The sequence below is a fragment of the Prionailurus bengalensis genome, chromosome D3 (assembly GCF_016509475.1).
Source record: "Prionailurus bengalensis isolate Pbe53 chromosome D3, Fcat_Pben_1.1_paternal_pri, whole genome shotgun sequence".
NCBI lineage: Eukaryota > Metazoa > Chordata > Mammalia > Carnivora > Felidae > Prionailurus > Prionailurus bengalensis.
The window spans coordinates 20,923,798-20,949,752 of NC_057356.1; the positions used below are offsets into that span (position 1 = coordinate 20,923,798).

Genomic DNA, 25,955 nt, shown 5'->3' on the forward strand with positions numbered 1-25,955 from the left:
GGCATCTGGAAGTATCTGATAGATAGATAGATAGATAGATAGATAGATAGATAATAGATAGATGATAAGGAAAAAGAAAAAGGCATTCCCCATTAACCCCCCATACACTTATTCATTCAAAAAATATGTTTTTACTTTAGTTTGTATAAATAATATTGATAAAATCTGCTCTAGAGCTTTCCTTCTCTCTTGGCAATTTGCCTGTTCCTGTTCTTTTAGTCTTATTTGCAAGAGGCCCTTGAAAAATCTTGGAAATCTTTGACATTTTCCTCAAGATTTAGAGTCACCCTCATCAAACACAATCTCTGACCTGTCCTGAGAATCACTTTGCAGTCTCTACATGTTACTCTCCAGAGACTCTAGGCAAGGGTTTTTCACCCTCAGCACTGTGACATTTGGGCTTGAAAATTCTTTTGGGGGTGGGAGGTGAGCCTGGGAGAAGCTGTGTTGTGCACTGTAGAAAGTTTAGCGGCATCCCTGGCCTCCACTCACTAGACAGCAACCCAAATCATAGCAATCCACCCAAATCATAGCAATCAAAACTGTTGCCAGACATCGCCAAATATCCCCTGGGGAAAGGGCAAAATCACCCCCAGTTGAGAACCATTACACTGTATCCCAATTCTTAGCCTTCTTTTTTGAATGCCCCAGTCCTTTGTTGAATTGAATCTGTTTTTGGTTCGTGGCAATACCCAACTGGGCTTTTAGCCATACTTTACTAACTTACATTTTAGAAATCTCTCAGCTTCTGCCAATATCTATTGAAATATATCCTAAGATTGTACCCATTTTTCTAACCTGTCATAACTTGCAGGTTTTTTTCTTATTTTTCAAGGGTGTTTATCTGTGCATGCAGTTTTGTGATACCAGCAAATCTGGACTATGTTCCTAATGGCAAATGTTGAAGGAAGAGAGGCACATGTGGTAATTTTATACTTCATATCTGGGTCACTCCAGTGAGGTATTTGTTTCTGTCCTATTGGGAGAAAGAATTTATCTCTAACCAAAAATATATCATCATTTATACTGCTTCAGACAATAAGCTACATAGTCAACACCCCATTCCATCCCAGCCTTCCTCAGACATGTAGGTGGTTTGATACAGAGAGAGCTGAGCAACACTTCAGTCAGAAGGCATATCCAAAGACATCCTTTTCATGGTTGAATACCTGTGACAGCACTCCACTGAAAATCCAAACTCTTTAGCCTGGCTTTCAAAGGAGCCATTCCTTTTTTCCCCAAAAACTTTTATTTAAAGGTTGTTCTTTTTTTTTTTTTTTTTGAGAGAGAGAGAGAAAGAGAGACAGAGAGAGAGAAAGAGAGAGAGAGAGAGAGAGAGAGAGCGTGTTTGAGCAGGGAAGGGGCAGAGAGAGAGAGAGGGAGAGGGCGAATCCCAAGCAGGCTCCATGCTGTCCAGCACAGAGCCTGACACAGGGCTCAAATTATGAGATCATGACCTGAACTGAAACCAAGAATTGAATGTTTAACCAACTGGAGCCATCCAGGCACCCCCCAAATTTTTACTTAAATTCTAGTTAGTTAACATATAGTATAATATTGGTTTCAGGAATAGAATTCAGTGATTCATCACTTACATACAACACCCAGTGCTCATAACAAGTGCCCTCCTTAATACTCATCACTCACCACCATCCCCACTCACCTGCCTCCATCAACCCTCAGTTTGTTCTCTATCATTAAGCATCTGTTATGGTTTGCTTCCCTCTTTTTTTCCTTCCCATATGTTCATCTGTTTTGTTTCCTAAATTCCACATGAGTGAAATTATATGGTATTTGTCTTTATCTGATTGACTTATTTCATTTAGCATAATACACTCTAGCTCCATCCACATTGTTGCAAATGGCAAGATTTCACTATTTTTTATAGCTAACTAATATTTCATTGTGTGTGTATATATACTACATATATATATATATATATATATATATATATATATATTCTTCAGTCAATGGACACCTGGGCTCTGCTCTTTTTATAGTTTGGATATTGTTGATAATGCTGTTATAAACATTTGGTTACATGTACTCCTTCATATCTGTATTTTTGTATCCTTTGGGTAAATACCTAGTAATGTAATTGCTGAGTCACAGGGAATTTCTATGTTGGGCTTTTTAAGGAACCTCCATACTGTTTTCTAGAGTGTTTGCAACTAGTTTCATTCCCATCAACAGTGTAGGAAGGTTCCCATTTCTCCACATCCTCACCAACAACTGTTGTTTCTTGTGTTGTTAATTTTAGCCATTCTGACAGGTGTGCAGTAGAATCTCGTCATGGTTTTTATTTGTATTTCCTGATGATGTAGGATGTTGAGCATCTTTTCATGTGTCTGTTAGCTATCTGGATGTCTTCTTTGGAAAAGTGACTATTCATGTCTTTTGCCCCTTTTCTTAACTGGGTTGTTTGGTTTTTGAGTGTTGAGTCTGATAAGTTCTTTATAGATTTTGGATACTAACTCTTTATCAGATATGTCATTTGCAAATATCTTCTCCCATTCCACAGGCTACCTTCAGTTTTGTGCATAAGCTTTTTATCTTGATGAAGTCCCAGTAGTTCATTTTTGCTTTCATTTCCCTTGTCTCTGGCAACATGTCTAGTAAGAAGTTGCTGCAGCCGAGGTCAAAGAGGTTGCTGCTTTTTTCTCCTGTAGGATTTTGATGGTTTCCTGTTTCACATTTAGGTCTTTCATCCATTTTGAATTTATTTTTGTGTATGGTGCAAGAAAGTGGTCCATGTTCATTCTCCATGTTGCTGTCCAGTTTTCCCAAAACCATTTGTTGAAAGGACTGTCTTTTTCCCATTGCATATTCTTTCCTGCTTTTCAGAGATTAGTTTACCATATAGTTGTGGGTCCATTTATGGGTTTTCTGTTTTGTTCCATTGATCTGTGTGTCTGTTTTTGTGCCAGTACCATACTGTCTTGATGACTACAGATCTGTAACATAGCTTGAAGTCCAGAATTGTGACGCCTCCAGCATTGATCTTCTTTTTCAACATTACTTTGGCTATTGTGGTTCCATACAAATTTTAGGATTGTTTGTTTAGCTCTGTGAAAAATGCTGGTGGCATTTTGATAGGTATTGTATTGAATATGTAGATTTATTTGGGTAGTTTAAACATTTTAACATTTGTTCTTCCAGTGCATGAGCATGGAATTTTTTCCCATTTTTTTGTGTGTGTCTTCTTCAATTTCTTTCATAAGTGTTCTATAGTTTTCAGAGTACAGACCTTTTACCTCTTTGGTTAGGTTTATTCCTAGGTATCTCACTGTTTGTGGTGCAATTGTAAATGGGATTGATTTATTGATTTCTATTTTCTGCTGCTTCATTATTGGTATATAGAAATTCAACAGATTTCTGTACATTGATGCTATATCTTGTGATTTTTCTGAATTCATGTATTAGTTCTAGCAATTTTTTGGTGGGGTCTTTACAATTTTCTACATAAAGTATCATGTCATTTGCAAATAGTGAAAGTTTGACTTCTTCCTTACCAATTTGGATATCTTTTATTTCTTTTTGTTGTCTGATTGCTGAAGCTAGGACTTCCAACACTGTTAAATAGTAATAGTGAGAGTGGGCATCCCTGTCTGGTTCCTGATCATAAAGGAAAAGCTCTCAGTTTTCCCCCATTGAGGATTATATTAGCTGTGGGTCTTTCATATATGGCCCTAATGATGTTGAGGTATGTTCCATCTATCCCTACTTTGTTGAGGGTTTTATCAATAATTTTAATTTTTGTCAAATCCTTTTCTGCATCTATTGAGAGGATCATATGGTTCTTACCCTTTGTTTTATTAATGTGGTATATCATGTTGACTGATTTGCAAATATTGAACCACCCCTGCAGCCCAAGAATAAATCCCACTTGATCATCGTGAATAATGTACTTTTGGATTAGATTTGCTAGTATCCTGTTAAGAATTTTTGCATCCATGTTCATCAGGGATATTGGCCTATAATTTTCCATTTTAGTGGGACTTTGCCTGGCTTTGGAATCAAGGTGATGTTGGCCTCATAGAATAAGTCTGGAGGTTTTCCTTCCATTTCTATTTTTTTTTTTTGGAACAGTTTGAGAAGAATAGGTATTAACTCTTCCTTAAATGTCTGGTCAAATTCCCTTAGGAAGCCATCTGACCCTGGACTTTTATTTGTTGGAGACTTTTAATTACTGATTCATTTCTTTGCTGGTTATGGGTCTGTTCAATTTTCTATTTCTTCCTGTTTCAGTTTTGGTAGTTTGTATGTTTCTAGGAATTTGTCCATTTTTTCCAGATTGCCCAGTTTGCTGGCATATAATTTTTCATAATATTCTCTTATAACTGCTTGTATTTCTATGGTGTTTGTTGTGATCTCTCCTCTTTCATTTGTGAATTTATTTGGGTACTCAAAGGAGCCATTCCTAATTTAACTCTAACCTGTCTTTCTAGCATGTCTTCCATTATCCATACACACAAACTTTCTCTCAAGCCAGGTGAGATTCCTTTCAAGCCCCTGACCCTCACTCTTACCTTTGCACTTCCACCTCTGAGCCTCAGGAAGGTGCTGTTCTCTCTGCTTTGAATGCCCTCTCTTCCCTCTCAGTTTCAGTTCATGTTGATACAGCCTGAGAATCCTTTCTTATGTTCTATGCCATATTTTATCCCTCAATTACTATCTACCTTATGCTATTTTGCATATAAACTGCTTGAGCACCAGGACTTCATCCTTCACTGGTCCCTGAGAATTACCAGCTGGAAAGCCAAGCTCACTGAAGAACCACTGAAGGTAGCCTATGTTAAGACTTGCTCCTGAGCTGCTTACCCAGGGGCTACAAACTTCCTAGGGAGTGTCATGTTGTCAGGTCAAAATCACCAAGATTACATGGAAAATGTACATCATTAGTTGGGAATGAGTTTGGAAGCTGCAGCAAGGAGGAGTGGGAGTCCAAAAGAATGTGAACCTAGGAGAGTCCCTGAAGCCTTTCCCATACAAACCCTCAGCAGCACATCTTCCTGCTTGAGATCTGTGGGAAATAGAATCCCTCTCACAGAGAATATATCGATCTGGGTGGGAATTTCTGTGTCAGAGTGGTTTTTCGGGGCATGCATAAATGATACCTACCTGTTCATTGACTCTCTTGCAGAAAATAGCAAGCAGGAAGACAGCTGCAATGGGTGGTCCCAAGTAACTGGTAATGGACTGGATGTAATCAAAGAGCTGCCCACTTTGCGCTGACTGCACAATGGGCACCCAGGCAATGCTGATGCCAGTCAGCACCAAGATGAACAACCTGAAATCAAAGCCCCCACAACAGAATGTCAATAAATGGCTCTGTGTGAATAAATATATATCTCTATGTATCAGGTGTGTGTGTGTGTATACACAGATATATAGGGAGACAGATAGATAGATAAATGTATATATTTATATGTGTGTATATGTAATTTCATTTATTATATATCATATATACATGGTGTGTGTGTGTGTGTGTGTGTGTGTGTGTGTGTGTAATATGACCATGGCAAGGAAAAATAATTAGCAAATTCATTCTTGAGGCTTTTTTCCTCTGTATGCTGCCTCCTTGGGAAAGTCATCTGTGCCTATGAATAACTGAAATGTACTTGACTTTCCATAGTAACCTAAACCAGTCACTGACATAAAAGAATCACACTTCGACAAGTAGTAGTGTATAGGAATAAATGTATGGATTTTGGAGCCAGACAATCCTGGATTCACATGTTTTTCTCTCTGCAACAAAGGACACCTTGCTTAACCTCTCTGAGTCTCAATTTCTCCATTTGTGAATTTGGAATAATATGACTGACCTTGCTATTTTGGAATAAGGATCAACTATAGTAAAACACCTAGCAAACAGTAACCACTCAATAAATAGTAAAGACTATAATTTTTATTTTCTTCTTCTCCTCCTTCTCCTTTTCCTCCTCTTCTTTGTAATAAAGTGAAAACCACAAGCCAAAAAGAATTTTATAAAGGAATGGACGCTACCAAGTATTTCCGATTCTCCTCTCCTTGAGTTTCACTTCAAGTCTTGAAGAGATTGAAGGATTCCCTTAAAAGCTCCTCTTACTTGTGCTCTTGATTTAATTAGAAAGAGGGCTATGATTCCCTTCCCTTACTTACATGAATTTAAGGCAAGAGTCTTAAACTAACCTTCGTAAAGCAGTGTTTTCACTCATATATTTCTCCCTCTGGAATGTCCTTCCACTGCCCCCCATTTACCCACTACCCACCATTTTGGACTTAGTTCAGGTCTCCCTCCTCCAGGAGATTTCCTCAAGTACTGCATGCCATGCTTACCTCTCCCTTCTCCGAGCTCTTGATTGCTCTTACAGTCCCCATAGCAAAGTTTGGGATTGTTTCCTGTAAACCTGTCTAGGGCAAGGATAAGCCCCAGGGCAGCAGTCATAGAATACACAAAAATGTGAGCTCCAACAATCTCAGAGCCAAGCAGGCCAGCCCTGAGCAAACCCAAAACAAAACAAAACAAAAAAAAAAGGTTCTCTTTCCATGTTCATCTTGAGCCTTATAGATAACAGGAAAAAAATTATGAAGTCGTTTCTAAGGGAAAAACCATTCAGGGTGATGGTGCTGCCTTCTGTGAAGCAAAGTAGTAGACTCTGGCCTGGTCAGATCTCCCCTGGGTGCCAGGTATTTCATCACCTGAGAGTGGCCTGTCATTTTCCCTTTCCTTCCTTTGCCCTAATCTTACTGATGAGACCTATGAGGTGGCAGCCCATACCCCTTCTGCACTCACTGTGAAACTTTCCCTTGACTGATATCACACAGACTTGATCCTCCTGATCTGAAGAAGTTGACCTGCCATAGCCCCACAAAGAGGCATTGCAGAGGTTTGGTTAGTACTCTATCCAGAGCATCCACTCTATGAATTACTCTATTCATCACTCTATGAATTATGAGCACCTCCAACCCATGTACCAACTCTTCTGGCTTTCAGTATCCTATTGTGTCCATTATCCCATTTGGCAATAACAAATGTACACATAGTATTGTGCTTTAGACTTTACAGAGCATGTTCTCAAGCATACTATCACTTGACCTTCATAATGGTCTAGCAAAATGTTGCAGCAAAGAGTCAAGGCATCAGAGGCATCTGGGCCTCAGAGATGGCCCATATGAAAAGCTATAGTGTAGGACTGAGGGGGGGTCACATGGGAACGGATAATGAGCCTTGGACAAGGACTCAGTTGGTCTGAGTTCCAATCCTGGCTCTGCCACTGTCCAGACTGCCTGGATTTAGGCAAGATGAGCCTCATTTTTTTGTTGATAAACTGAGGGTTAGACTAGATGATTTCTGATGCCACATCTTACTCCAAACAGGCATTGTTTGATGATCTTCAATTTAAAATTAAATCCCACTGAGATGCAAATATAACTAGCTACAGAGGTTACTCTCATTCTACCCAGATATCTACCAATCTTCCCTAGCATGGGAGGCGGGGGGCGGGTACATTCAAGCTTTCATGGTGGGTGACAAGAAGAAGCTGCACTTACCTTCCTGCAATCATGAGTTCTTTTTCAGATGCTCGTTTTCGGATCTTGGTGTAGATGTCCATGGTAAAGAGGGTGCTGGCACTATTGAAGATGGAAGTTAGGGAGCTCATGAGAGAAGCCAACATGACTGACAGCATCAGGCCTCGCAGTCCTGGAAGAGAAGGAGGTTCTGAGTGGTACACACAGTACCTCAGCTCTTTTGTACTTGGAAATTGTGAGGACTCAAGATTTGTTTGCCTTCTGAAACCATGCCATATTCTTTGATTTATCTCTCCAGAAAGGCTAGACATTTTAAGGAATGGACAATGGCTTTAAATTATATTGTTAGCCCAAAGCAATCAACAAAGAGATAGGGGCAAAATATATATGAGGTAAATAGTTTGCAAATGAATGATGATGATAGTGGTTAATGGTGATGATGATGATGGTATGTGTGTGTGTTTCCATCTAAGAGGACTTTTATAAGGTCTTTTACTCAAAAAATTCATGGCATGGCAGAAAGATTCAAACTAGGATTCCAAAAATGAGGTTTTTGAGAAAGTGAAAAGCACGTAGAATAGAAGGAAATATTGCAATTCATATATCTAATAAGGGTCTAGTATGCAGAATATATGCATAAAATGTGTAACTGAATAATAAAAAGACAAAAAATCCAATTAAAAATGGGCAAAGGACTTGAATAGAAATTTCTCCAAAGAGTTTCTCAAAAAATTAAAAATAGAACTATCTTATGACCAGCAATAGCACTACTAGGAATTTATCCAAAGGATACAGGAGTACTGATTCATAGGGGCACATGTACCCCAATGTTTATAACAGCACTTTCAACAATAGCCAAATTATGGAAAGAGCCTAAATGTCCACCAACTGCTGAATGGATAAAGAAGATGTGGTCTATATATACAATGGAATACTACTTGGCAACAAGAAAGAATGAAATCTGGCCATTTGCAGCAATGTGGATGGAACTGAAGGGTATTATGCAAAGTGAAATAAGTCAGTCAGAGAAAGACAGATATCATATGTTTTCACTCATATGTGGAACTTGAGAAACTTAACAGAAGACCATGGGAGAAGGGAAGGGGAAAAAATAGTTTCAAACAGAGAGGGAGGCAAACCATAAGAGACTCCTAAATACAGAGAACAAACAGAGGGTTGATAGGGAGGGGGATGGGAAAGAGGGGGGAAATGGGTGATGGGCATTGAGGAGGGCACTTGTTGCGATGAACACTGGGTGTTGTATGTAAGCGATGAATCATGGGAATCTACCCCCCAAACCAAGAGCACACTGTATACACTGTATGTTAGCCAATTTGACAATAAATTATATTTTAAAAAAAGAAAGAAAGAAATTTCTCCAAAGAAGATAAACAAGTAGCTAATAATCACATGAAAAGATGTTCAACATCAGGGAAGTTCAAATCAAAACCACAATAAGATACTACTCTGTATCCACTAGGGTGGCTGTAATAATAATTTTTAAAAAGGACAGATAATAACAAGTGTGGGTGGAGATATGAAGAAATAGGAGCCTCATACATTGTTGGCAGTAAGGTAAAAGGGCATAGCCACTGTGCAAATAATCTTGCAGTTTCTCAAAATAAACATGCAGTTACCATATGACTCATTAATTTCACTCCTAGGTGTCTGCCCAAAAGAAATAAAAACATATGTCCACATAAAAACTTGAACATGAATGTTCATAGTGGTATTATTTATAATAGCCAAGTAGAAACAATACAATGTCCATCAACTGATAAATGGATAAACAAAATGTTATATGTCCATGCAATGGAATATTATTTATCAATAAAAAGGAATGAAGTATTTACACATGCTATGACATGGATGAACCTTGAAAACATTATGCTAAGTGACAGAAGCAAGACAAAAAGGACAACTATTGTATAATCCCACTTATATGAAATGCTCAGAGTAAGCAAATTCATAGAGACAGGGAGTATACCAGTGATTGCCTAGGGCTAAGGAGTTTGGGGTGAAATATGGGATGATTGCTAATAGGTACAGGATTTCTTTTGGAGATGATAAAAATTGTCTGTAATTGTGGTGATGGTTGTACAACTCTGTGAATATACTAAAAAAAACCACTGAATTGTATACCTTAAGTGGTTAATTATGTGGTATGTGAATTATAATTCAGTAAAACTGTCATCAAAAAAAAAAAAAAAAGACAAGGGTGTGTTTCCAACTCTGACCCCAAGCAAGTTATGCCAACCTCTAGGCCTCATCTCCTAATATGTTAAATGGGGATAATACTACACTTGCCCAAATCAGAATAAGAGATTGTTCTTAAATTTTTCCCAATCATGGCAAGCATGGTTGGCTATAATCTCTATTACTACTTCCATACCAAGGAGAGCATAAAGAGTACAGTCTTAGAAGTAAAAGTAACCTTAGAGGTCACCTAGGCCTATCATCCATTGGTAGAATCCCTTCTACATTCTATCTGCCCAAACTCTCTAGCATTAGGAGATCTACTACCCCACAGGGAGTCTGCTCCCTCTTGGGCAGTCCTAACCAGGCTGTTATCTGCCTCTTTGTGGCCTTAAACACAGTCCTTATGCTACCCAACCAGAGAGGTCTTATCTTTCATCCACTTTACCATCTTTCATATATTCAAAGATAACTCGTATCTTCTTGAACTCTCTCTTCTCCACACTAAAGATCCTCAGTTTCTTATAATACTCTTTATAATTGGTTTTGGGGGACCCAAATATACAGAACTTGACATATTACCTCTATTAAACTTTAGCTTATTACATTTGAGTCAACATCCCTGCCTCTTGAGATCTTTTTGGAAATGATTCTACCATTCCTCTAGATTTGTATCTATAAATAATTTTAAATAAAGGCTATCTCCTTCAATTATTTTGTCATTTGTTGGGAATTTTTTAATCATCCTTCCTGAGTTTGTACCACATAGACCACAGACTATTGGAGCTATAGAAGGAGTTATAAAGATCGTCTAGTCTAATTCCCTCACTTTTCAGTTGGTAAAACAAAAGTGCATTTCGGGGCACCTGGGTGGCTCAGTCAGTTAAGCATCTGATGCTTAATTTCAGCTCAGGTCATGATTTTACAGTTTGTGGGATAGAGCCTCACATCAGGCTCCATGCTGACAGTGTGAAGTCTGCTTGGGATTCTCTCTCCCTCTCTCTCTGCTCTTCCCCCGTTTGCATGCACATGTGCACACACGTTTTCTCTCTCTGTGTCTCTCAAAAGACATAAGTAAAAACATTTAAACAAAGGTCCCTTTCAAGGAGTTAGTAGGTAGGGTTTCAAGCCTAGTTCTGCCATTTGTTCAGGGTTTCTTCACCAGTTAATTGTTAAGCTGGGATAGAGCTCTCCCCTTTGTACTCTTATCAAACTCTTTTTCACTCAATAAATATTTGTTGAACATAATTTTACAGTGGTCTGGGCATGAAATAATGGTATATCAGTGTAGGGTGATACTACACTGGAAAGAGATAGATGAATATAAGAGATATTTAGGCAGCAAAATGGATAGAATTTAGTGACAGACTGGTGGGACAACATTTACTGGCCAAGTGGAGGAGACTGAATCTTCAAATGAGACAAAAAGTTGCAGCCTAAAGGATAGGGGTAAAAAGACAAATAGGAGAACATAGTATTATGGCATCCAAGAGAAGAGAATAACATAAGAAAGATGAGTGATCAATAATGCTGAATGCTACTCAGGGGTCAAATAAGATAAAGAATGAAAAATATCTATTTAATCTAGTACAGGGAGGTCATTGTCGATTTCGGTGTTTACAGAAGCCAGATTCCAGCTGAAGGTGAAGGAATGGCAATGATACATGTAAACACAGAATTTTGTTGTCTTGCATGCCATGCATCTTTCTGTCATGTACAATTCACTCGAACACAGTGTTCAGAAATACCTACAGTCCTCACCAAGGATCTGCCAATCTAAAGAAATAACATAAACAGGGGTGCCTGGCTGTCTCTGTTGGTGGAACATGTGACTCTTGATCTCAGGGTTGGGAGTTCAAGCACATTGGGTATAGAGATTACTTTTTAAAAAAAGTTTTTTAGCCTTAAAAAAAAGAAAAGAAATAACATAAACACCCCCCACATAGGCCAATGTAATCCAAATCAGAACTCTAAAAGAGCCAGCCGTGTGACTCTTCTAATTGCAACCTTAATTAATAAGCAGCCTGGCTCAGTTGAATAGTTAATGATTACCCCCATTTTTTTATAATTTTAATGCAAATGGTTTACCCAATCATACATCCAGTATGTGATTTAAAAAAATTATTCAATTCAAGCCTTGAGCAGAGTTAAGCAAGCCAGACACTGAGTTGCTGTGTGGCCTTGGAAAAAATCATTTTCCTTCTGTAGGCCTCAGTTTCCTCAACTATAAAATGAAAAGGTTTGACTAAATAGTCTCTAGGTTTCCTCTCAGTAACAAAATTTTTAAGTTTCTTCTAAAACCTGATCAATACCTTTGAATTTCTGGTCTCCTGAAACCCGCTAACCTAACAAGATTTGCATCCCTTGAGCCAGAAATATATTTTTCTTAACATGAAACATGAACAGTAGTCCTACAGGTCTACACCAAAACTCTAACTATTCTGGACTCCAAGTACTCAATCTTTTAGTATAACACATTTCTCTGTAGTGAGAAGCCCCCTGGTGGCGCATCCATCTACTGCCTCCAACTTCCCCATTTAAAGCTAAAAATCACTCTGCATTTCTTTCCAGGTTTTTTCTTAGAACATCAATTCATTCCACAGGAAAAACTCCACTTAGTTCAAGCTTTCATGTTAATGTCTGTTGGAGAGCTAGAAAGACCTTCTAGATAGCATGGAAAAGTCGTGATTTTCGCTAGCCCATTTTCAGGTCACCTCTTTTCCAAGATTGACTGATGGACACATGCCAGGTCTCATAGAGCTCAACCAAGTCATAAGCTGACTTCCACTGAGGGAAGACATGTTCAAAACCTGAGGACACCCAGAGGGAGGTTTTCCCTACTCGGCCCCAAGGCTCAGAAATGGCTTTTCCCCAGAGGGCTGCAGAAATCTACATAAAGTATAAGTCCAATCAGCCTCCAAAGAAAGACCCTGCCAGCAAGGTGACTCTCACCATTGGGCATGAGCTCCACCACCAAGGTTGGGTAAGCCATGTTGGTACAGCCAACTTCAGTGCCACAATATTTCTTACATTCCGAGGGGACGGTGCAGGCAACTTTTTCTGGAGAAAGATGAAAAGCCAGGTCAGTAAGTAGACATTGGGGAAATACTTCCAAGATTCGCTTTCTTAAAACAAGGCTTCAAACAAGACATTCCTGCCCATGGTCCTGAATTGGTTCCACAGAGAGTGCAGCTCCAAATTGAGCCCTTCTATGCCATGCCCCTGCCCCGCTGGTATGCCTGTCTCTAAGATCTTACTGGGGAGAAAAAGGTTCTTAGGCAGAGGAAGGGGGAAGCAAAGCAATGCTCAGAGTAGGAAGGGAAGGGGCACAATCTTTAGCTTGGAACTCTCTACAGCTTAGCAGTAACTATTGTCTTGTTTCTCCTGAAAATCACAATGAAACTGTGGCTCCTAATTTTGAAGTTTATTTGAAGTAGCTTTTACAAGTAGGATTGAACACCAGATGACTGAGGGAATTCCCCACTAGGAATGCTGTTGGGTAGTACTTCTAAGATGTGAAAAATCTGGAGTGGAGAGAGACAGGAGGTAGTCTGGAAAGGGAAGGGGACATGATTTAGAGGCTTAGGGAAAATTTTAGTAACTTCTTTAAAATTAAAACAACAAACATTTATTATGTACCTACTATAGGTATATCCTTTAGTGCTGTTCCGTAGAGCACTGATTCATTATAGCACTGCCTCAAATATTAAGTGTGTTATATCTATTATATCATAAATTATTCAGTTAAGAATATTACTCTCATGACAGGTGAGCTAGTATAGGAGTATGAGATCACTATTAGGAGCATGATTAACAGCCAATGGCAGCAAGTACCCCCAGACTGTCCTGTCTTCATTTTGGAGAGAGCTTACCAAAGTTTCGCTCCATGGTGCTCTCTTTTTTGCCATTATTTCATATTCCAGGAAACAGTTTTGACCTATTATGGCTGACCCGAAAAAGCAAATGGAAATCTGGAGAAGCCTCAAAAGGGCCAAGAAAGACTCTATCACCCTAGATAGCAAAGTACAAGACTCGGGGCTCTTCAAGGAAATGGTCCAAGAAACAGGGCTCTGAGCACCAAGCAATTAGAGACTGGGCAGGGTTCTTTGCCATTAAAGACACACCACCACGGCCTGAGTAAGACTGAGCAAAAAGTTAGCAAATATTAGCTGGAAGAAGCTACAGCTAGAGGTGTATCATGACTTCAGAGAATTTGGAAAAGGGAAGAAAGTAATTGTCAATGTAAGGAACCAGAAAGACAACCCCACAGGCTCTGTGACCTTAAGTTGTTTACTATCTAAAGGGGGAATAATAATACCTGGTAATTGTGGCAAGAAAAAACAGAAGATGGCAGAAAAGAAAGAGCAGAGAGCTACAGGGCTTTAGAAGTTACACAGAGCCTGGAAAATGGAAGAGAGTGGCTGCTGAGTCTAGCAAAAGGCATCACCTGTGTACAGGATGCGGCTGATCATTCCCGGCATCACCATGAGGAACATAGGCAGCAGCTTCAGGTACCCACACATGACACAGCCGGCCTTCACATGAGACATGTTTTTGGCTGAGAGGCAGCGTTGCACAATGACCTGACAGAGAAAGCAGTGAGAGTGGGGTGCAGGCCAGAGACCCCTCAATGCCCTCTGGCTACTCCTAGCAACACTCCTACATGTCCTCGGCCCTTGGCCTGGCACCTCCTTGTCAGTAAGGCTCAGTGACCCCAGACCACATGAGCCCTGTTCTACCTTACCCACTACCACAAGCCACAGACAGGAGTCCCTGTAGAGACCTGGGAACACCCCGTCCACTCCACACATCCAGCATAGGTACCTGATCTGTGCACCAGTACCACAGGGCAAGGATGGACAACCCAAAGGTGAGCCCAGGCCATGGCAGGTCTCCAGTGAGGGGGTCTCGGAAGATGTGGAAAGAGTCAGCTCTCGGTGTATAACATTCTTTCTTGATGGTGATGTTTCCATCAGAAATCACAGTTGGAATGGCTTTCATGTACTTTATCATGAAGGTATCATACCCTCCCACTTCGTGAAAAGCTGGAAAACATCAGCAACAAACATCCTGAAACTCTCAACTCTTAATTCAAGTTTCTTCCTGTGAATGCCTGAGAAATCACCCTCGCAGTGTGGTCTTGGGCAAGTCATTTTCCCAACCTGGGCCTCAACCTTCTCATCCACAGAATGGGATTATTAACCCTGCCCAACCTCCTTGCGGGGCTACTCTGAGGGTCCAAAACAATAACCTGTAAAAGTATTTCAACCATAAACCTTTTTAAAAAGAGAAAGGATTTGGGGCACCTGGGTTAAACGTCTGACTCTTAATTTCGGCTCAGGTCATGATCTCATGGCTCATGAGTTTTGCTAGTGCAGAGCCTGCCTGGGATTCTCTGTCTACCTCTTTCTCTGCCTCTCTCTCTCTGTCTCTCAAATATAAATAAATAAACATTAAAATTTTTTTAATTAAAAAAGGGAAAAGACTTGAATTATTAAAAGAAAGACCTTGGTTTTGAAGATTCAAGGCCTCTTTTCCCCTCCCTTTTGCTGTCAGCAGCAGCCTTTAAAATCCTGCACAGAGACCTAGAGACACACAGACTCAGTCATACCACTCCTGGTCACAGCAATGTGGTAAGACAGACAGAGAAAGGGTAAGGAGTATGGAGAAAGGGTAAGGAGCCCTACCACCTCTTAGCTGTGTGTCCTTGAATAAGGTATTCCAGCCTCTGCCCTGCTGAACCCCATGGACCACTGGGGGGAAACCAAATAGAAGCTCTTGGAAAGAAGAGAACAGAGAGTGGATAAGAGGCTTCACAGGACACACAGAGAGTACAGGCCCTCTTAAAAACAAAATGCATGTATATTCTCCCATAACAAGTACCTCTGTATCTAGGGTCTCCAGTTTTGTCTTTAGGATTTCACAGACAAATAAAATTTCAAAATTGGAGTCAGGGGACAACACACAATGGCTAATTTTTAAAATTTTATCAAATAAGGACATAAACAAGAAAATGATCACTTATTGTCATTAATTCATAAAAGAAAGGATATTTAACATTTGAATATATTTAGCGTGCTGGATATTTAGCCTTATCCTTTTTTTTTTTTTTTTTGTCCAGTTTTTCTGTGGAGAGCAGACCATGACATCAGAGGCCCACATTGGGAACCACTGGCTCAGTCCATCTAGAGAGAGCAGTAGGGAATCCAGGTATTGTCTGGGCCAGGCCTAGTCTGAGATCTCCAGGGCTGAGGAAGGTGCCCCCTGTACACCCACAGTGATGGCCAATCTAGGCTGGACCACTCCCCTAGAGAGGGCAGAGGGTACCAGGCTTACTTCCCGGACCAGCAACAGGCTGGGAGGCTAGGCTTGCTTTTCTTTCCCTGGGCCTCTTACTCTGCCACCCCACCTCCCCAGTCTGCCCCAGCCCCACTTACCAAACCCGGTCAAGATAAAAGACCCCACCAGCATGATCACTGTCTGCAAGGTGTCCGTGTAAATCACAGCTGCCAGGCCCCCTAAGCAGGCAAAGGAGACAATATGTCTGACCTCATATAGGAGGACAACCTGTCAGCCTACCTCCTTTGCCCACTGCCTGCCCCTCTCCCTCTGCACACCCTCTGAGCACACCCCTCAGTCACCTGCCTAACTTTCCTTCCCTCTCTTGTTCTTTTACAGTAGTCTGCTACCCAGAATGTTCCCACACCTCCACTTTTCACAACGCTGGGAAGGCCTTGGAAATTGAATATTTCTCCCTGCTTGAGGAGGAAGAGTTTGATGCAACCATTTGAAGGTAGGAGATGGCTCAAAGGAGATGGTTGTGGTAAGAAGCGTCTTCCACAGGGGCGCCTGGGTGGCTCAGTCCATTAAGTGTCTGACTTCAGCTCAGCTCATGATCTCACCACTCCTGAGTTCAGACCCTTTATCGGGCTCTGTGCTGACAGCTCAGAGCCTGGAGCCTGCTTTGGATTCTGTGTCTCCCTCTCTCTCTGCCCATCCCCGCTTGTGCTCTCTCTGTCTCTGAAAAATAAATAAACATTAAAAAAACATGTCTTCCACAAACGAAGACAGGGAAGAGCAAGGAGTAGACATCTCTACAAGGTATCTGGGGACTTTACTGAATCAACACATTTCAAAGGGCCACTAGCATGTCTGCTCTCTCTTTACTCAGACCATCTAAGTAACTTTTTTTTTCTTTCATAATTGAGTTTTTATTTGTTGTTCTGAGGATCAGTACAGACAATTCAATTTGTACACAATTCTTAACGTACGTACCGAAAACCTAAAAAAAACCATGTAGCTGTGGTTCTTTTCTCAAAGTTATTACAGTGAATTTCCAGCTTAAAATTGGAGGCAAATTTCCCTTAACAGTATAGCAAGTACTGGTATCTTCAAATGTTGATATGCTGTTACACTGTTAAGTCCCATTAATTCACTATTTAATGTCATATACACTACATACTCAAATTTTCAATCTTGCACAAGACATTAACAAGGTTACTAGGAAACTGGACTACCACAACCAACATGTTACAGAATGCACAAAATTCTGACAGGGAGAGCCAAGCAAGATCAAGGAGTGATTTTCTTTAAGAAACAATTCTAGCATAAACAACATGGGAATAGAAGTAATTTAAAATGTCCAAGACATATTAAATGCACAACTGACTCCAAGTTGCCATTTAGTATGCTTGGTATTATAGGATATAAAAACTACCCCATCTATGAATGTTAAGCTGACACCCAAGACGATCAAAGCCTCCCATATTCAATATCCCACTATTTTCTGGTTGTGCCAAAAAATAAACAGCGGCAAATGATTTCACCTCTTAAAAAAAAAGCATTTACACTTAAAAAATGGGATGAGGTGGGATTTCCTCCTTCTTAAAAATGTTTCTAGAGCTACTAAAAACCTTGCATTTACAAAATAGTTGATAAAAATATTCCTCTGGATTGTACAAGAAGGGAGACAGGGACCACTGGTAAGACATGGGATATGATACTAATCAGACTTGGCTTCTTTCTCTCCTACTTCATCAGAGGCTGGACTCTCCTCGTTTTTAGTTTCTCCGTCTTCTGCAGGTAAGTCTTCTTTTGTTTCTTGGTTAGCCACTTCAGTCTGTTTTCCCTTTGCTCCCCTTTTCCCCTTTGTTTGCACTCTTTTGTCTGAAGATTTCTCCTTTCCCGCCGCCTTTTTTGGCTTCGCTTCCACTTTTGCAAGAGCAGGTTTAGCTGACCTCCTCTTGGGCTCCTTCTTCGCCGCCCCCTCGGCGGAGCTGACCTTCCTCTTGGGCATCGTGGCGGCGGGGCGGGCACGTGCCGGCTGCCTGGGGGCCGCCGCGCACCAAGAGCCTTCGCGAAGCTGGCCTGCCTGGCCGCTACCACTCCTCCCGCCACCCGAGCTGCTCTAAGTAATTTCTTGTCCCAAAAGCTGTGGGACTCCAGCTACACAGCAAACTTCATTACTGACCCAGCCCCCTCCCCAACCTAGAACAGAGTAACACTTCCGAAAAGGTGTCCCCAATCGCTCTTCCTGTCACTAGCTTCTCCATTCATCTCTTGAGTCTTCTTCTAAAATCTCTGTATGTGTCACTCCCTCCCTTCCTGCCTACAGTGCCTCCCAGTGGCTGTCACATCAAACCCAAAGCCTCCTTCTGGCTTCCAGGACCCTTGCACTGTGGCCTCATTTGAACTATCAGGACTTATCACCCACACACATACCCCAGGTACCTCCCATTGACCACCCATCTCCAGCCAAACACATCTACTTGCTCACACTGGTCCAAACCCATGCCATGCCCATTCCTGACTCCATTCCCTGCTCTCCCCTATCCCTGCACCTGGCACTCCCTCTCTAATTCTCCCAACTTCTATCCACAACCTGGAAGGCCAGGCCCTGCCCCATTTCCTAGAAGCTGTCCTGACTATTCCACCCAACACTGGAGTTTTCTGGGGGCCCCGTATAACTTGTTAGGGCCTGAGAGTGGGGACTAAGCAAACACTCCATCCTAAAACTGTTTCCTGGGTGTATCTCTCTTTATTGAGAGAAGAAGTTATGTCCTCCTCCTTTCCTGGGCTTCAGTTGAGTCATTTGTAGGACTCACCTGTGATCGTATAAAGACCAGTGATTGCCAATAAAAGAAAGATGGCCAAATACAAATCCAGACCCAAGGCCATGTTGATGAATATGGCCCCAGAGAAGATGTCTGCCTGGAAGGAGAGGAGAGACAGAGTTAGGAATGAGGGAAGCCAGCTGGCTGCAAGTTGCACCCAGGGTCTGACTGAGGCACTTCAGCTGCAGGGACAGAGAGGCAAACTTGAAAGGGGTAGCAGAAAGTGTTTCCTTAGTAATGTCAATGCTTGTGATTTCTGCAGCCCAATGTTAGACCACACATCCCTTGCCCTTTGGCTAAAATCCCCCAATTAGAGGTTCATGTTTTTATCCCTGGTTCAGAATATAAAAGACAAGTATTGCACATTTCCACATATATACGATATCTAAAATATGCAAATTTATAAAATCAAAGACTAGAATAGTGATTACCACGAAGGGGGGTTGGGGGACAGGGAAATGGGGAGTTATTAATCAACGGGCACAAAGTTTCAGTTAAGTAAGATGAATAAGTTCTAGAGATCTGCCATACAACATTGTGCCTATAGTCAACAATAATGTATTTTACACTTAAAATTTGTCAAAAAGATAGATGGCATGTTAAGTGTTCTTAACACAACAAAATAAAAAATAAAAAAATATTAACACTTCAGGATCATACTATATTTCTAGGTTTCTCGACAAGCTTTATTCAAGATGATAGTAGATATCCCACGGGAAGAAAAGATTCCCTGGTCAAAAAAGTCTATGAAATGCTGGATTAAACAAATTAAGGCAGTTTCTTTACTACACAATTTCTCTAAGCCTTTAAAATACAGCATGTACTGTGAATCCCCAGGAGAGGACCATGGGAAATGACCCTTCACAAACTTAATTAACTATGGAACTCTGTTTGCCAAGGAATAACTATTAACACCTTGAGGTTCGCCTAACCCACCTGTGGACTGCTGCTCTAAGCTATTATCCATCATTTACACCTCAGTGTGCAAAGGCTTATCAAATCTATTCCCAAAAGCAAGTTTGAGTGCTAGAGAGTCCATGAGAGGGAAACCCCACCCACACTCTGGAGCAGAGAGAAACTTTAGCAATATCATAATTTTATCTTCTCAACCCAGATGGAGTCCACCTTGACTCAAACACAACCAGAACATCACCAAGAATCTCTTGCATGGCAGGCTTGCTTCTAGGTGGTTTTATCTAGATTATCTCATGTAGCTTTAGGGAAAAGTGTTCCCTCTTCACCCCCAAATTCACCAGTTGTGTTCTTGATGCTGTTCTCTTTCTCATCCCTGCCTCATTTAGCCCCATAAAGAATCTTCTACCTGGCTGTATGGTGCAATTCCTAATTTTAACCAACAGAGAGCACTGGAGTCACCCAAAATGAATTTTTCATGGCAGCTCCAAAATACTACCAGGAAGGGTAGGATTAAGGGATTTCTTAGTGAACCTTTTTTTCAAATCCCTCGGTGTGAATGAAGTTAGACCTCCCTTAGAAGCAATGCATGAGCTGTTTCACTGCATAAAACCTGATGTATTTCAGGGTGTGTAAAGGGCCACCCAGTCACAACCCTGGAAATGGTGCCCTTACGTCTCCTCTCCATTCTTGGTTTCCCCACTTCCACCTCCTCACAGCTCCAGCAGTTCATCTCCCTGCCAACCAAATCTCCTAGTCCCTGCCTCTATTACTTGGCAGAGAGCTTGTCTCACACCAACTCCAAGCTTATGTGCAACTCTCCCTCCCAAGATGGGTCTCCTGAGTACTGGTGCCTTAGCTCCCCTGCAGATTCTCTAGCCCCAGGGGACCTAATATCATTGTCATTCCTGGTGGATGAGGAGAAGTAGAGTCAGAAATCCCACATAAACAAAGGCTGGTGGTCAGAGGACCTGGGTTTTAACACCAGTGCTGCCATTGTAGGCCTGAGTGACTTTGGATAAAACATTTCACCTCTCCATGTCTCTGTGTTCTCATTTTTAAAGTAAGCTCTGACTCTGAAGGTTTATGATTCACAGTGGTTGGAAGTGGGAAAGTCCTGCAACCAAAGAAAGCATTCCCCTCCCAGGTCCTGGACCTGTTCCACCCGGTCCTCTAATGCCAAAGAGGAAGAAAGAGCCCCTGGCTGCACGTCAGCCTAGCTAAAGGTGAAACGGCCACTTCTTCCTGACCCTGCACATTAACCCACTGGAATTATGATGAGTATTCATAATGCTGGACCCTCCCCTCCCATGCCTCTATATCATTACACAAAGTTATACCAGTTGAAGGGGCCCCATTCATTGATTACATAGGAGTGCTAGTAAGTGCATACATTTTTGTTTGGTGAATTAGCTAATAAGCATACGTGAGCAATAAAAAGATTCCAAGGCTGTTACTGCCTTAAAAATGCCTTTGGTTGGTTTGTTTTTCAGAGTAGTTCATTTGTAATGCTTTATGACAACATGCCATAGAAGACTGTGTTACCCTCATTAATATGTGCCTTCCTATCTTCAGTCACAAATAAGTAACACACAACTCCTAAGATAATGCTATAACTAAAGTCTACAAAGACTTATGGGAAGTGTTAGGCTAATGGAAATCTTGTCTTTATGATACTCTATTTCCAGCTAACAGGGCAGATAAAGAATTCCAAGAACACATTCCTCATGAATTGAAGAAACCTAAGACAAATTCTATCTCCCATGAGTCACTCCTAATTTCAGAAATGAATTCTGCCCTTTGAACCCTGAAAGCCAGCAGGAGTGCCTCCAGATGCCATGCCATACCTGAGCTCACGTTAGTCCAGGCACTCTGACATTAGTCTTTGAATCCTAGGTACCCAAATTTTATGTGCTTTACTAGGGTTTTTTTTCTCCATATCTAGGGAATTTTATAGTTTACCAAGTGCTTTCAGATACATTCATTGTTTTAATCTCCAAAACAAGGTAATAGGACAATATATTGGCTCCACTTTATAGATAAGAGAGACCAAATTTATGACATGCTCAAGAGCTAAAATCCAGTTTTCTGTCTCCAAGTTCAGTGACTTTGCCACAACATTAAAAGGTAAGGGCTCTTTTTTCTAGATTATTTTCTGCAGAGAGCAAGATATTTTATCATTTAAAAAATTGTTTTACCTACTTTTAAGGTAAAATAATTTATGGGTATGGTTGGGAAAAAACAGCACAGCAAGCTATACACTGAAAAGTAAAAATGTCCCTACTTCCATGATTTGGACCAAAGGTGACCACTGTCAAGAGCTTTTGGTCCACCAGAGGATTTCCAAATAGCTTGCTGAAAACTATATGTCAACAGTTATGTTCCACAGTCCCCAAAATAATTATGAATGGGGCACCTGGGTGGCTCAGTCGGTTAGGCGGCCGGCTTCGGCTCGGATCATGATTTCATGGTCCGTGAGTTCAAGCCCTGCGTCGGGCTCTGTGCTGACAGCTCAGAGCCTGGAGCCTGTTTCAGATTCTGTGTCTCCCTCTCTCTGACCCTCCCCCGTTCATGCTCTGTCTCTCTCTGTCTCAAAAATAAATAAATGTTAAAAAAATTTTTAATAATAATTATGAGGATTGAAACATGAAAAATGTATACAGTTTGATAAGAAGATGGAGAAGAAAGGTGACAAAATGCTATGCACATTCCAACTGCAATTCTGTAAAGGATAGCACACATATGGGTGAGGCCACAATATGAAATATCTGTATTAAAGCCATGGGATTATGGGTGCTTTCTCCTCCAGATTTTCTTAAATACCATTGTTTCATTTTTCTTACAGTTCAAAAGTAGGGGGAGCAGAAATTTAAAAACACATTATATTCTTTATGGGATATATAAATGTACATATATATGTAGTAAAAATATTAAAACAGACCAAAAGAAAACATACCAAGTTTAAAACATATACAACTTTTCAGAAGGAAGAAAACAGAGTCAAGAAAGATAGAGATAAGACTTCCATAATATCTGGGTTTTATTTCTTTTCTGTAAAAATGACTGATTTTTTGAGATCTATAGAATCTGAGTGGTGGTCTTTGCTATATTAGTCTTTTTACTCTTTTGTATGTTTGAAGTATTTCAAACATACTTTTTTAATTTATAAAAGTCTTTAATTTATAAAAGTAGGGGAATGAATAGGTAAATATACCACCGCACTAATAGAAAAGAACTCTCCTGTAATCCTATGGGATCATTTGTTTCTCAGCTCTTCCCAGATTGCTCCTTCTCTAAACTACTCTTAGCCCTTAATAAAGGGGGGAAGAAAATAGAAGAAAGGAAGGAAAAAAGCAAATTTCCCCAATGCTGCTAAGCAAAACCAAATTGAAGTAAAATAAAAAACTATCACACTCTAGACCAGGGGTCAGCAAACTTTTTCTGTAAAGGATCAGGTAATAAGTGTTTCATGTTTTGTAGGCCATACAGTATCTGTCTAACCTGCTCAACTCTGCAGTCAAAGCATGAAAGCAGCTATGGACAACACAATATTAGCCATGATCCAATAAAACTATATTTACAAAAACAAGTAGTTAGATTCAGCTCAAAAGCTTTGTTCCTGTCGCTTTGAAAATTTGAACCACATCCATGGGATTCATGGGGAATAATAAAATTACAGATTCAGTTGGGAAAACCTCTTGAGTTTTTTTCATAGGAGTTTTTTCATAGGAAAACCTATGAGTCTCTGACCATGAGCCTTGGGCATATTACTTCATCTCAGCTCAGATGCTTTGAGATCCTGTGATTCTATATGTGTGCTTTTGCTGCCCATTCTGGTCCGAGTTGTATCTGAGCCCCCAATAAATCCTGCCTGGCAACGACATTTGAGATCAAAAGCCCCATTGCTCAAATTTCTCTTTTCATTTGTGAAAGTGAATGGCTCAGGTAATAAGTATTCAAACTTTAAGCAAAAGCCAAAGCTCTTATTTTCACTCAAGGATCCAAAGTGGCTAGTGGAGTTGCTGTAAAAGTTTACTGCAGTCATGTTAATAGCCCCAGGAAACATAAATAGGGACATTCAGTCATCATATGTAATGCATAAAGTCTGAGGCTTATCTCAAATGATTGCGCACACGTGAATAAGGTATGTGATACTAGGAAATTTTACAGAGCAGAACACTTCTCAGAACTTGATAAGTCAGGGTGCTCGGGAGGGGGACAGCGGGGAGCCAATACAATTCAGTGGAGTGCATGGAGGAATAATCAAATCCGGGTCTCAAAGCCCAAAATCTGGCCACAAGACAGTAGCCATAGTCAAGATTCCACACTACTGCTACTCAGTGGCCTGGATCACAACTGGACCCTGCACCTGAAATGCTTTTTCTCTCCTATCAATTACATACTCACTGGATCCCTATGTCCTCCCCAAGCCTTCCTGGCATGTCCCTAGTTGTTCTCTATGTGGACTTGGATCTCACAAGACCCCTTCTCTTCTCACCCATCACACAAAATGCCTCTACACACACACAACAAAATTGATTAATCTTTGTGTGTAATGTAAATAAACACCTATCTTACTTTATTAACTAACAATTCTTTTCTTTTGTCCATGAACTTGAAACTCATGTGTATCTTAATGTGAACTCCTAGAAGGTACATTCAACATCAGCATAATTATTTTAATGATTTCATGTTCTATGATTCATGGTGAACCTGAAGTCAGCCAAATGTATAGAGACAAAGTCTCATCTGTCTGACCCTTCCCCGCCCCTCCACTCTGCCTAAATGTCCTTCCTTCAGACCCTTCGTACCAGTGTGTAGTCAATGTTCTCTCCTCATAGTCCTCTGAAATCCTACTCTTGGAAACTTGTTCATAGTTATTTAACAGACTATCTTAATTTTTCCCAAGGTTTTGAATTTTAGCTGACTCTGTAAAGAAGAAATGAAAGACTTAGAAGGCAGGGACCAGGGGTGCCTGGGTGGCTCAGTCAGTTAAGCATCCAACTCTTGATTTTGGCTCACAGTCGTGAGACAGAGCCCTACATCGGGCTCTGCACTGTCAGCAGAGTCTGCTTGGGATTCTCTCTCTCTCTCTCTCTCTCTCTCTCTCTCTCTCAAAATAAATAAATAAACTTAAAAAAAAAAGGCAGGAACTACATAATGCCAAAGGTTTGGATTCAATAACAGGGATGCTATTGCTCATCCTAAAATTCTGCTACTTTTTAACTCCACAGAGTCCCTTCCCTTCTTGAGAACTGTTCCCCCATCTATAAAATGAGAGCATAGGACATAGAACTAGATGATCTATCCCATTCCATCACACTATGCTTTCATTCCATCCCAGCACAGAGTAGAACTGTGAGAACACAGACTCTGAAACTAGAGAGACCTGGGTGCCAATCTTGGTTTTGCCATACACTTCCTATGTGATTTGAGATAAATTACCTAACTTCTCTGAAACTCGGTTATCACTCCTACAAAGTGGAAAATAAAACAGAAATCCTTACCCATGCAGCACTGTTATGTGAACTGGAGATGGAATAAGTAAAGCCCCTATTGGAATCTAAGCAAGAGACTGACACTAAATAAAGGGCAACCCTCATCCTTCCTACATATTATTCAAGGAATTACTGCCTCTGGGCAGCAGGAGGAGCAGGTAGGATGTTGGGCAAGGCCTCCAGCAAGAAGCCCCAGAAATCATACAGAGAGGGAGCAGCCTATACCAAGTACTATTCAAAAGCAAAAATCAGAAAAAGCTGACTGCTGGGGAATAGGTTCCATCAGGACTTGAGCTGAGTTAGACTGCCCCTCAGCTACCCGGGGGCTCCCAAGTCAAAAGAGTTTAATCAGTAACCTGAACAGTAAGTGTTTGGAAGGCAAGGAGAGAGGTTGGGCATCTAGTTTATTTATTTGACTACCGCACACCAGCTCCAAGGGCAAAGAGTACCCTTTCCATGGCAACCACAGTCAACAGACTTTTACCCACTTGAACTGTGGACTTGAAGGTTTGGTTCCAAGATGGAGAATCCCAGTGCCCTCCTCTCAATGCTCATTAGACAGGTGCCACCTCACAAGCTAAACTAAGGAGCAGTTCCTTTGTCAACCCCGCCCCCAGCTCCAGGGTGACCTCCTTTCCCTCCCTGCTTATATTCCTTTTTCTCCTCCTATATCTGCTCTTCCCTCCCTTAGGAAGCCTGATTTCTCCACCCCTCCCAGCATTTC

General features: G+C 40.9%; 2 protein-coding genes across 2 annotated transcripts in view; both read right to left on the minus strand.

The window, feature by feature from the left end:
- The window catches only part of LOC122470400 (sodium/glucose cotransporter 1), a 74,668-nt gene that overhangs the window by 16,253 nt on the left and 32,460 nt on the right, over window positions 1-25,955 (minus strand). Inside the window, exons 6-12 of the mRNA XM_043557931.1 lie at window positions 18,813-18,918; window positions 16,146-16,226; window positions 14,533-14,753; window positions 14,156-14,291; window positions 12,661-12,768; window positions 7,534-7,684; window positions 5,122-5,290 (exon numbers count right to left, since the gene is read on the minus strand). Coding sequence (XP_043413866.1) covers window positions 5,122-5,290; window positions 7,534-7,684; window positions 12,661-12,768; window positions 14,156-14,291; window positions 14,533-14,753; window positions 16,146-16,226; window positions 18,813-18,918 — 972 coding nt within the window. The remainder of the gene's footprint in view (window positions 1-5,121; window positions 5,291-7,533; window positions 7,685-12,660; window positions 12,769-14,155; window positions 14,292-14,532; window positions 14,754-16,145; window positions 16,227-18,812; window positions 18,919-25,955) is intronic.
- Window positions 17,417-18,054, minus strand: LOC122470401 (non-histone chromosomal protein HMG-14-like). The gene has a single exon (XM_043557932.1). It carries the CDS (start codon window positions 18,002-18,004, stop codon window positions 17,711-17,713), a length of 294 nt encoding a protein of 97 aa, XP_043413867.1. The 5' UTR covers window positions 18,005-18,054; the 3' UTR covers window positions 17,417-17,710.

Excerpts from the sequence above, each read along its gene's own strand:
- LOC122470401 (XM_043557932.1), bottom strand. The coding sequence starts at position 18,004 with ATGCCCAAGAGGAAGGTCAGCTCCGCCGAGGGGGCGGCGAAGAAGGAG.